The 13227-nt window shown below is 41.3% G+C and overlaps 1 protein-coding gene across 1 annotated transcript in view; it reads right to left on the bottom strand.

Annotated features, from left to right (window-relative positions):
- Positions 1-242: 242 nt before the first annotated feature.
- The window catches only part of XKR4 (XK related 4), a 412555-nt gene continuing 399570 nt past the window's right edge, over positions 243-13227 (bottom strand). Inside the window, exon 3 of the mRNA XM_028852677.2 lies at positions 243-2568. Within this exon, the coding sequence (XP_028708510.2) occupies positions 1622-2568 (947 nt within the window). The 3' untranslated portion in view covers positions 243-1621. The remainder of the gene's footprint in view (positions 2569-13227) is intronic.

Here is a 13227-nt window from a genome sequence, read left to right as displayed (position 1 = left end):
CTGATGGAATTTGTGGACCAGTTTCTGACATCCCAAGTAATTATGACGCTTAAAGTGTTTTAAACGATTCCAGGTCTATAAAAAAAGTGATGATGCCTATGTGTATACCCTATATTTTTTATTACAAAAATATTGAAATAATCCATGAGTTATTCCACTCTGCACCAACTATAAAAAAATACTATCAAAGTTTGACTGGCACTTTTAATGCAACGAAAAGCACCATGACCAAGGACACTGAGAACAGAAAGCGGGGAACGTTTACTTGCTGTACGGAGGTATTTAAAACCCAGAAGCTTGTTGTAAGAGTGTGACTTTACAGATGATTCAAATACAAATCTTAGCTGGATATAGTGATAAGCCCTCTATCAGTTCAGAAGGGTTTTTTCATAGCATATTCATTGCATCTGTCTGCTCATACTTACTAAAAAGTGTCCCAAAGCCTCTAAAAGACATATCACTTTGACCTTGGATTGCGGGGAGCAAAAGTCTGTACACAGTGGAGAACTTGACTGCTCGTTCTCTTGCCTGCTTTTAGGGGGCTCATGCCAATCATTCTCAGTTGTTCGGGGCTTCCACGTCAGTCCTGTGGTTGGATGGTGTTTGGCACTAGAAAGGAGTGGCACGGCCTCTTCCAGAGTCGGCGTCTGCCTATTGTCACACAGAGCCACTCATTCTGCGTCTGGAAACAGATCCGGTTGCAGCCCATTCCTCTGGTTCATGCAGCACTGCCGTTACGTCCCAATAGGCGCTGCACATGACTGGGAATCAGACTCTCATTTTGCCTTTTTCCCCACTTCCTCTTTGTGTACCTATTACATTTTTGCAATTGAATACTGAATCATGATTACTATTTAATTTACATCATAAAGTTATTGAGCTCCTTGGTCTTGTCGAAAGCCATACATGGGCTGCATAGGATTTCTGTCAAAAAGGATGTTCACAACAGAAAATTTAAAATATAAAACAAATCCTGAAATGTGTAGAAAATGAACCATTCCATCAATGCTAACACATGTGTAAACAACATTTGGGTTTGCTGTCCATTGGATAGGATTTTCACACGTGGTATGGATTTCCAAATGAGAAAATGGTTTATGAATTCTTTTCTAAGCAATACTACTTTTTTTTTCTCGAGGGATATTTCTCTCTTTGTTTTTATATTCCTGCGGGAATCAGAGCTTTGCATCAAAAAAAGTCACCTAAGCTTTTTTGACAGAGGACTGGTGTTAGTGTGTGTATGTGTGTATGACTGAATCTATTTTTATGGAAAGATCAGTTAACACCATCAAGACACCCTAATGATTGGAGGCAAAATTTTCCATAATAATAGTACCCTCTGGTGGGTGCACCCAAGACCGTGCAGGAGGAGTTTGGTAGCAATGGAGAGTCCTACTAAGCCAGCGTCATTCTTTCAGGTGGAGTCAGACACTCTTGGGTGCAGCTGTTTTGGAAGGAGACCAGCTGCCCCCAGCCAACAGGATCAAATGATAATGGTGATGACGGTCACTCTAGGAACTTCACAGCTCACTGCCCTGCCCTAGGATGAAGTGTCATTATGGCTACAGCCCTGCTGTCACCCCTTCATCTGGATGTTGTGGGTCCTGCAACTCCTTTTGCTTTATAAAGTGGTTTCGTACTCCAACCGCTCCTGAATAAGGGCATCATCTTTGTACTGCAGCCTTGGAGGAGATGGGGAACATTCAAAAGCTAAAATAGCCTTTCGGAGGCTTCGGTCCAAAACATGCCTCTCCCATGCTGGGTACCTATTCCTGAACAAGTCAATTTTAATGACCGATTCTTCAATCCGTGGTGGGCGAGATGATGGGGTGGATGGGGCAGTGGGTCTCACCTGAAAGACAGGTACACACCCATCCCGCTCTGCGAATTTCTGATCGCGCTCGCTGACAACACTGCGGTTGTTTGAGATGGACCGTAGGGTGCTTGTGGCCACGTCTGGGGGCAAAGTGAAGGCAGCGGCTGGGTCCTCACAAGCACAACTTGGTGACTGCCCGAATCTGGGTCCATTGGGATGAAAGAAGGCATAATACATCAGCATAAAAACAATGCCAGTTAAAAAGCTGCTGAACACCACACACAGCGCTGGAATGGCAAATGCGTCTGCAATCTGGGGAGCCTTGTAGAGGTACCAGAGGGCACTCAAGGCTGTATTTTCCAAAAGGATCACAAAATAGTAAATGAATAGCCTGCAGCGTGTCCTGCCTTCCTTGACATTGAACCAACTGAAGATGTAGATAATCCCCACCACCATGTCGAACACAATCTCTTCCCATTTGGTGATACAGAATTCTGTCTCACAGTGGACGATCCAGAAGGTCATGATGCACCAGTGAAGGACGATGAAGATCCCAAAGTACAGCTGGAAAACCGAGGCAAAGAGGGCAAACGTGATGACCCTGGCGGCGATGGTGAAGAAGTGCCAGCAGAACTGGATGATGACCGCCATGTAGCTGATGGGCTTCTTGTCATCTCGAGAGTCCCGGAGGGCCTTCTGATAGGAGGCCAAGGCCCAGGCCAGGGACACGAGGGAGGCTGCCGCTGTGAAACCTACAAAGGCAAACAGGAAGACAGTCTGTCAAAAATCAGTTGCAGCAATGCCCTCTGGAAGTCACACAGAGCTGGGGGCTTGGGGAAGGCTGGCTTTGATCTCAGCAAAGGCTCTTAATTTCTTTTTTTTCTTTCTTTTTTTTTTAGACAGAGTCTAGCTCTGTTGCCCAGAGCGATCTCGGCTCACTGCCAGCTCCACCTCCTGGGTTCAGGCCATTCTCCTGCTTCAGCCTCCGCTGAAGTAGCTGGGGCTACAGGCGCCCACCACCACGCCCGGCTAATTTTTCATATTTTTAGTAGAGAAGGGTTTTCACCGTGTTAGCCAGAATTTTCTTTGGGTTTTAACTCAGATGGGGATCCTCGTATCTGTCCTCTCTAAGGCTCACCATATGGAGAAGTCATGAAGCTAATAGGAATGCTCCTCAAACCCAGCATGGGTGTGAGGCCTGGAAATGGGGTGGAGTTTAACTGTCTGTATTTGGTGTAAATGGACTAAGGAGGTAGTTCTGTGAAGTGGGAAAATAACCATGGACCGGAGGCTGTCGGACCCAGGTTGCTGTTTTAACTTTGCCACTTACTACCCTCATGTCCTGGCACTATTGTTAAAACAGATGTCCTCATTTTTAAAGTGGATGATCTCCAAAGCTCCCTGTCAGCTTTGTGATTCCATGATTGAAGGGGATATGTAATCACAGGAAACCAGGGACTAGCTAGTTTATCTTTCTGCTTGGAAGCAGGATTAAATGTAGCTTATTCACAAAAGACAGTTTATGCGTTCTTAGAAATAAAATGTGTCTGTACAACATCCTTGGCAATGTTTCTTGTGATACCTGGTGCAGTTTGTCCTAGTGCAATCTGGCACTCTTCCTGCAGCTTTCATCTGTTCCTTACTGCCTTTCCCATAACAGAAGACATGTCTGCTCCCTGTCTTCATCTCTTAGCTCTTCATAGATTAAAGATTGTACTGAAATTATTTTACAGTTACTTCTCTTATTTTATCATTTTATTGGCCCCATTCGGTTGGTATTCCCTCTAAAAGCAGGCTTCCAAATGTTACAAGTAATTTTTTTTTTTTTTTTTTTTTTTTTGAGACTGAGTCTCGGTCTGTCGCCCAGGCTGGAGTGCAGTGGCGCTATCTGGGCTCACTGCAAGCTCCGCCTCCCGGGTTTACGCCATTCTCCTGCCTCAGCCTCCGAGTAGCTGGGACTACAGGCGCCCACCACCACGCCCGGCTAATTTTTTTTTTGTATTTTTTAGTGGAGACAGGGTTTCACCGTATTAGCCACGATGGTGTCGATCTCCAGACCTCGTGATCAGCCCACCTCGGCCTCCCAAAGTGCTGGGATTACAAGCATCTGCCACTGTGCCTGGCCAAAAGTCATTTTTATTGTTTTCCTCGACCCTTGTTCCACCTCCTGTGTGGCACAGTTCATCTCTATGGTCCAGATGTGGCCAGGGCTCACCTAAAAACACACTGGCCTCCTTCAGGAGAGGGCTTTTATGGGAAATTCCTCTTTGTCACGGAAATGGTATGCCGATCTGCATCGCAGCTGGCTTCCTTAATGAGCTGAACCAAGACTCACCAAGACTAAGAATGCTCTCATCTATTTTAAAGTCCGGCTGGCTTTTTCTTCACCAAATCTATTATTAATCATAACCAGGCCCCATTAAAGCCTTTCTCTTCTTTTGGAAATAATAGAAGATATGTTGATTGCCAAGAGCTTATAAAGAATTGATATTTTTACTCAAAAATATATTTTTTAGAGAAGAGCTGTTGTCTATGATCCTTGAAAAATGAAAAGGAAGTACTCTTGTGGAAAAAGGCCACACGAATTGACAGAAATACACTCAACCCCAATAATTATTTCTGATACATCCTCCTTGAGTAAGGTGAACTCCAAAGAACAATTATTGATAAGGAAAATATTTTCCAAGAGCCATTTCTCATATTTCCTCCCAATAAAGCCAGCAGAACAACTAGACGTGCTACACTAGGACCTTCAGGCTTTTCTTTTCTTTTCTTTTTCTGGTTAGCACAAAAATCTTTAATTGCCGTAAGTCACAGGCAGCTGTGGCGCTATTTATAGGTCAGAGACCAGTATACAAAGGAGTTTCTGATAATTTAATTTCTAAGCAACAGAAAACACCGACATCAATTATAAAATAAATTCTGGAGTGAAAAGAGGGGGAAGGAGAAAAAGTTTAAAAAATGACAAAAGAAGGTGAGAGAAATGCGAAATAAAAGGTAATGGGATAATGACTATGCGAACGTCTTAATTATCAGTTGGGGATCTAAGAACAAAAGGTTGTGCCGTTTTAATTTCTACGCCTTTGTAGGGTATAGAAGCCGCTGATATCTCTCTCCTTATGTGTACCATTTGCAAACGTGTAGCTTCTCACTAGACTGTGCTCCCTTTGTGGTTTTAAGCGGGGCGCCCAGCTCGATTTCTGCCCAGGAATGCCCCTCCTCTTCCTGCACGCCGGCCTCCTTCAGCGCAGCTGGGGCACAGCGCCGCCTTCAGGAAGATAATTGCATCGCAGGTCAGGCTCGCGCCAACCAAAGGGGCGTTGTCCACGGGGTGGTCAGAATGGTCTACCAGTGTGCACAGGAAGACGTTACTTAAGGCTGCTTTCCAAAGCAGTGAAAAAATAGTAACAAAACTTTAACTACACAGTATGATGAAATGGTGAAATGATCTGTTATCAGATTTAAAAGAATAGAAACATTAGCCTCCTTCAAATTCCCCTGTAATCTCCACCCCTTTTATTGCGTGTCCTAAAAGAGTAAATCAGCCTACTTTTGACACTCCAGGAACTTGTTAAGATGATACTGTAGCCCTAGAAAAATGAAGGCTTTCTATCAGCTTTGCTCTCTCTATATCTTACAATTAAAAAAATCTATACCAAAGGGAAATTTCATGTCCCTGTGATACCCCCTTTATGAATTCTCTGCTTCAGCAATGAGAATTTCTCTTCTTCCTTTGTTGTTGTTGTCGATGATGACGATGATTTTTTGAGACAGTGTCTCACTCTGGCTGGAGTGCGGTGGCACGATCTCAGCTCACTGTAGCCGTCACCTCCTGGGTTCAAGCGATCCTCATGCCCCAGCCTCCTGTGTACCTGGGACCACTGATGTGTGCCACCATACCTGGCTAAGTTTTGTACTTTTAGTAGAGAGGGGGTTTCACCATGTTGGTCAGGCTGGTCTTGAACTCCTTACTTCAAGTGATCCTTCTGCCTTCCCTCCCAAAATGCTGGGATTTTAGGCATGAGCCACCGTGCTGGGCCTTCCTTTGATTATTATTCACTTTTTCGTCTGTTTAACAATTGATTTTTATAAGACAAATATATGCTGAACAGAAAATATGGGGTCATATTCAAGTTAAGACCCTTACAACTTCACAAATTCACAACTGCCACAGAACACTTAGTTCTTTTGCTCTTTATACAAATAATACAAGCTCAGTTTTTTCCAATGCCAAGGTAGACTTCCTTAGCAAGGCACGGCCTTATTCTTAGAGTTCTCTGGAGCTTCTGATGTGCAGTGGCACAGTGCTGGAGCACAGGAATCTGAGCACTCCTTTAGCTATTAATGTGTATTTTAAGTTGTTATTTGAAAATAATTTCAAACTTACAGAAAAATTGTAAGAATAGAAATATTATATTGAACATGTATATTTCATTTGCCCCAATTGTCAACTGACTTTATCATTGCCCTCTCTCTGTCTCTGTCTCTCTCTCTCACCTATTTATGATTAAATGCATACATTATGGTCCTTTACCCTAAAATATACCAGTGTTTATTTCCTATGAATAGGGGTATTCTCTTACATAACCACATAAAGTTATCAACTTCAATCAATTTAACATTGATACAGTACTTTCAAAAAATCCACTATCAGTATTCTGGTTTCACCAATTGACATTAACAAGGTCCATTCCAAAATTTTTCTCCCCTATACAGGATAAAGTCTAGAATCAGGTACTACATTTAATTGTTGTATTAATTTAGTTTCCTTCAATCTGGAATATTTCCAAATACTTTCTTTGCCTTTATGACACTGGCATTGTTTGAAGAGTATAGTACTTGAAAATAAGAAAAAAAAGAAAAAAAAGGTGTTCCTCATTTTGGGTTTACCTGCTGCTTCCTCATGGGTACATTCCCAGGCAGGAATATATGTGACATTGGACAATGTATTTTTTCAGCATCATCAATATACTAAAATATGAAGATTCCTTCAGTGGCCCCAGGAAAAAATATATAATGGGTCTGTCGGTCTTTTCTTTCAAAATAATGAATAGTGTATTACTCATGAAAACTTGCTTCTAAGATCAAACTATAAAAACAGCTACAGGGGACTAAAAGGGATTATATATTATTTCTTAAAATGTGAAAATAGGCGATAAGACCTTAAAGCTTACCTATTGCAATAATGTTATTTTATAGAAAAGAAATTGAGCTTCACTTTGAGAGGTTATCTTCCCTCTCTCCTGCCTCCCATTTATCTTGGGTGAAAATTGTCCTTCTCCAAAGCGAACCTCCTGCTTCCTAAACAAGGGCGCTAACAGTTAACCTGCCTTTCTCTGGATTCCATCTCTTCCTCTATAAGAGTACTTCCCCAGATCTTACAAACATGTAACGAGCCTCCTTTATCCCAGGAAACACCATTCGTGGGATTTTTTTTCTCTCCTCTTCTTTATTTCAGATGTGTCTCCTGTTTTCCCTCCTGTTGTTTCTTGTTCCCCCATTTGGTCTGGTTGTCCTTTAGCTACTGGCATTGCTTGGGATGCAGTCCTCAGTCCTCTTTCCATCTCAGCCTTTCTCTGGGTGACCTCACTCACTCCATGTCTTGAACCCAGCAGAGAGCAAATGCCCATCTGGACTCCCAGCCTTTCTGAGCCCCAGAACTGTATGTCTGACCGTGAGACCTGAAACCCCATGGACCTACGATGAAATACCTGGAAGCAATCTGGCTGTAGGTGACAACATTTGCTTTCTCGTGGAACGAACACAGTTCTTCTTCTCTTTATCCCCCCCTGTTGCTAGTGTAATGCCCTTCTCGGAATGAGAGGGAACATGAATTTCCAGATAGGCGGCCACAGTTCTAAGAAAAGGATTTTACCTGCAGCTTGACTGAAATGCCACGTCCAAAGTCACCCAAATCCATGTGTCCATAATGCAGACCATTTCAGGTCATTGTTTCTGTCACTGAACTGAGTCAGGCTGATCCTGATGTCTTTGCTTTCTTACTGTATCACAGTCTGACTAATCAATCTGACTTTGAATACAACAGTTCAATGACCATAAAGTTGGTATGACAGTTTATTCCATCATTTTGAACTGATTATCAAATGGATATGCATATAGAGAGATTCCTTGTTTTTTTTTTATGGTAGAGGAATTTGTAAATATTATAATCCAGGAGTTTTCATTTTGAAACTCTAGACTAGGAGATAGCTACTTCTAGCCCTTCAGATTTGTGCATCTGAATTACTGTAGACACTGCTGAGTAAGCCAGAGGCTAGTTTCTCAGAGGATGTCTAAGATACTTGTCCATTTTAAATAAAGATTTTTCAGAATAAGGGTTATGGGTCTAATACTAGCTCACTAGTGAATTAGCATTTCAAGGGGAACTGACAGAAATCAATATGATGTAGTCCAAGCCAACAGCAAAAGTTTTGAATGTCTTCCCTCTTCTTTTTGCTTCTCATGGGTGTATGTTCCCTTTAGGGCATCTCTCTTCATGTCCTCTTTTCCTCCCCTTCGTTCCCCTCCTCCCCTCCTTTAACTCTGCTCTCCCCTATTTCCTTTTCTTATTGAACGTAGTATGGAATTAAATTATTTAAAAAGTAGTTGTATTAGGTGAACCCAGGAGGTGGAACTTGCAGTGAGCCGAGATCGCGCCACTGCACTCCAGCCTGAGCGACAGAGTGAGACTTTGTCTCAAAAAAAAAAAAAAAAAAAAAAAAAAAAAAAAATTGCATTAATGACATGTTTGGTGTTCCCCAAATCTAACTCCACATATGTTCTTAAAACACAAGTAAAGCTCAGAATAAGAAAGGAAGGTACTCTATTTAAATGCCAGTTGTCTGCTCTAACTATACTTTTCTTTACCTTTGCTCTGATTCCTGTGGCTTTGCTCCAAATTCAGATTCGATTTCAAGGCTTCCCACAGCGCCCATTAAAAGGACTCAACATCACTAACCTCTGCTTTTCATCACAAGTAAATTGCTTTCCTATAACCTGCCTCTAATTTGTGTCTAAAAGCAGTTTGAATGAGAGAGGTAGAGAATTATTTGTGTTAGGATTATAAAAAATGATAGCTAATGTAGTCCTGGTTGATAGCAGGTGTGTGTGGTGGGCAAAAACTCTATCATCTCAACTTATGCATTATTTCCTGTAGGAAATAATGTATAAAGGGTTAACGTCGGTTGTAAAACCCCCCTTGAAAACATTATAATCTGAGTCCCTTTGATTTTGAAACCTCTAGACTAGGAGGGGGCTATCTCTGGCCCTCAAATGTAAATTGGTTCTCTCCACAGACATGTTTCCATACCAAGGTACCCCTTCCTGTTTTTAAGAGCATGGATCCCGGTTTATAATTATGCTTCATTTTGTGCTTGTTTAATTATTGTATTTCTCACTACTGGGGGTCTTTTAGGCAGGGATAAATACCTGTTTATCCTTCTGTCCCCTTGAGCATTGCAAAGTGCTTAACATATATTCAGAATTGGCACTTAGAGGGAAAAGAAGGAGGGACAGAAAGAAAAAAAAGAAAGAGTATTCCAAATGTAGAGCTAGAACCACAGAGAGAATGAAATGTTCAAAAGATTTGCACGATTCTTCGTTGTTTTTCTCTTCTGCTTCTTTAAAATTTCAGTTTGAGCTGCAAATGCCAAATCACTGTGTAATAAAATCTGAACTCCTGTTGTGTTGTTTGTGGTCTGGGTGTAAACAAGAATTCTTGGAAATCCCCAGAGCATGCTTCGTAGGATGTACAGCCTAATTCCCTAGATGGAAGAGGCTCGGCAAATTAACCAAGTGCTTGAATTCTTTGATTCTTCCACAGAGAGGATGAGCCTGTCATTTTCTTTCTCCCTAAGGAGGCCATAACCTTCCCCTGCGACAGGCAAGACTAAGTTTGCATTCTTAGAGAAACTTCTGGTCACTGGCCCACATTCACAGCTAAATTGCAGCTGGTGAGAAGGCCTCTTTTTTTTTTTTGTTCTACCTTAAAAATTTACTATCATGAACATTTACAAACTTACAAAAAAGCAGAGAGAATAATAGAACAAATGGACCCTACATGCTGAATCAACTAAAGGGCTCTCATTGACTTCTCCCTTTCTCTTTATTCCCAGAGCCAGAACGGCTGTGCTGATGCCTGGGACTCTCTCGGGACAGCTTGGAAGGCCCGACCTGGCAGATCTCTGGGCCCACTGGAGCTCTCCCGCCTTGTCTTATACCTGCCTCTCTGTCCCGCCTTGTCTTGTACCTGCCTCTCTGTGCTCCAGGCACACTGCCATCTCTCCGTTTCTCAAATGCTATGTAAAGCTGTATTCTCTTCCCATAGATAGAAAATGCTGTGCTCTCCCTTGAAAAGCCGCTCTCTCCAATTAATTCCCACTCATTCCTCAGTTTTCAGATGAAGCATCATTCATTCCTTCTGGAAACCTTTTCTAACCCCTAACACCCTTCATTGGTCCTCACATACCCTGGCATGCCTGCTTTAGCTCTGTATCTGTGCAGGTACTAATGGATGTGACCCCAGGAGGGAGGGTGTGCAGCCTATGGCTCACCACAGTATCCCCAGCACCTGTCACTCTGCTTGCCTATTAACTTCTTAAATTAGTGCATTTTCCCCTGTCATTAAAAAAAAAAAACTTTAATTTTTTCATTTGTATATACGGACAGAGCACAAGTACAGGTTTCTTGCGTGCATATGTTGTGTTGTGGTAAAGTCTGGGCTGTATGTGTACCCATTACTCAAATGGTAAACACTGTGCCTGAGAGGTCATTTTTCAGCCCTCACCCCCCTCCACTCTCCCACCTTTTGGAGTCTCCAATGTCTATTATTCCACTCCATATGTCCACATGTACACATTGTTTAGCTCCCACATGTGAGTGAGAACATGTGGTATTTGACTTCCTGTTTGAGTTATTGCACTTAGGATAGTGGCCCCCAGTTCCATCTATATTGCTGCAAAAAACATGATTTCAGTCTTTTTTATGCCTGCATGGTATTTCCATGGTGTACATGTACCATGTATTTTTTTTTAATCCAATCCTCCTCTAACGGACACTTATGCTGACTCCATATTTTTGCTATTGTGAATAGTGCCATGATCAATACACAAGTGCAGGTGTCTTTTCAGTATAATCATTTCCTTCCCTTTGGGTATGTACCCAGTAGTGAGATTGCTGGATGGAATGATAGTTCTAATTTTAGTTGTTTGAGAAATCTCCATACTGTTTTCCGTAAAGGTTGTACTGATTTACATTCCCACCAACAGTGTATAAGCATTTCCTTTTCTCCACATCCTTGTCAACATCTGCTGTTTTTTTGACTTTTTAATGAATGAGTACATTTGCCATACAGTAGCTATTCTCACATCATTTTTCTGTCTTCCCAACATCATTGCAAACATCTTGACTTCCCTTTTTCTCTCCCCATTTCTTCATCCTTTCTGTTGGTTTCAACATTTTTAGAGGAAATTTAAAGTATGTTCTCACAGGTAGTTTTAAGAATGGATGATTTACAACATAACCCTACTGCAGAGGTGAGATGATCACATGACCATTCATTACCCATATATCTTCTCCTCACACTCTCACCATAATTTTTTCCCCTAAAGGCATAGTTTCTAAACAAACCAACCGACTAACAAATACAATACTGAAATTTAGATGGCAGTATGATATTGATTTCTTGTAGTCAAGAAATTTTATAGTTTGTTTAGTGCATATGAGGCTTGTAATCATAGACAAATTAAGAAGGAACAAGCATTTGTTGGGCCCTTGCTTTGTCCACAGTGATATGTTAGGCAACTATAGCCTTTGTGCAATTTAAATGTCATAATAACACTTTGAGGCAAGTATTATTTTTTTGCAAACAGGGAAACAGAACCAAAGAGAGGTTAAAAGACTTGCCCACACTCATGTAATTAGCAAGGAGAACAGGCATCAGAAGTCCTGCTTCCAAAACTCTGTCCTCCACAATGGATTGGTATGGTTACCTTCACCAACAACTGGAGCATGAGACTCACAAGTGCAGGGAGGTCTCAAATCTCCCACAGTTCACACTCACGGGGTACATGGCAGGCTGTGGAGGACCCTGGAGGTCTTTAACTCTTGCCCCCTCTTTAGGTACCTGCTCCCTAATGGGCTTCCCTCACACCAACTCCTGCAGGCCTATAGCAACCATATTGGTCCCAAGGTCAAAGGATCCCTTTTGGATTCTTTTCACAAAATGGATCAGAGGCACAAGCACCTGGGAGGAAAGCCATGCTTTTCTCCTCTTTGCACTTTCTGATGTAAAAGAGGCCTCCTAGTCTTCTTGGGTTTTCGCCTGAGGAAAGACAGTTCCATATTTGAGTTGAATCATATGATCTAAGAGTAGCAGGTCACAAAATGAATATCCAGAGCCAGAATGGCTTCCCATTTCTGTAGTGTGTTTAGAACTTGTCTTTTAGTTACAAGTATGAAAGCAGTCGATCCTCTTGGCTGGAACCATAGCTAATTAACCTAGTTGAAGTAAGGTAATAATTGAAAAAAAAAAAGGTGACACCTTCTGTGCTCAGATCTTTGCTGAGTGCAGTGAAGGGAAGGAAGGTAATACAAGCTCCACCCAGTCTAGGGCTTTCTCAGTATCCCTGCACTGAAGCCTTTTTATCTCTGTTTTAAACCTTGTAATAGCTCTGATTAGAAATATTTAAATGCAATCTGCATGTTGTGCACATGTACCCTAGAACTTAAAGTGTAATTAAAAAAAAAATTTTAAATGCTTTAATATGTTTACTTTTGGTAGGTATATACTTTCTTTTGGTAATCCATTTGGAGGATTTCTACTTCTTTGCAAGGCAAATTGTAAGGCTGCTGAGGAGGTGATAAGGCAAACAATGAATTCAAATTAAAAAAAATTTTAATATAGAAAGAGTTGAAGAAAGTTGTTGGGAGAAGCGAAGTGTCTCTCCTCCTTCTTGACAAATATGGAAGATTCTTTCCTTCTGGTTGGGAAAACACATCTAAGATTATCTCACATAGCTCCATTCCATTATAAAATGTAGTTTTTTATTAAAATTTCTCAAGAAGACAAATATTTTAAGGGTGGGAAATTGAAACTATCTAAACAATATTTTCTTTGAGAAAAAAATTCTGTAAATGGGAGAAAGCAAGAAGACCCTCTTTGTTCAGTACTACATATTACATGATTAACTTTACACTAAAAATAAAACGATGATAAAATAAGTAACCTGAGATGCTCAAAAGAATTAAGCTTTTGTTTAGAGTAAGTTTATTTTCCATCCCACTTAAAAAAAAAAAAAAAGATACTGCATGATTTTTTTGTTTGTTTGTTTGTTGTAGCTTTTCTACTTTCAGGGGCGGGTGAGAAGTGAAAAGAGAAACACAGATGGAGACAGGAAGACAAGCTGTGTCCC

This window comes from Macaca mulatta, chromosome 8 (assembly GCF_049350105.2).
Source record: "Macaca mulatta isolate MMU2019108-1 chromosome 8, T2T-MMU8v2.0, whole genome shotgun sequence".
In the NCBI taxonomy this organism is placed as follows: Eukaryota; Metazoa; Chordata; class Mammalia; order Primates; family Cercopithecidae; genus Macaca; species Macaca mulatta.
The sequence above is the reverse complement of the archived record's forward strand: the minus strand, read 5'-3'. Positions and strand labels throughout refer to the sequence as shown.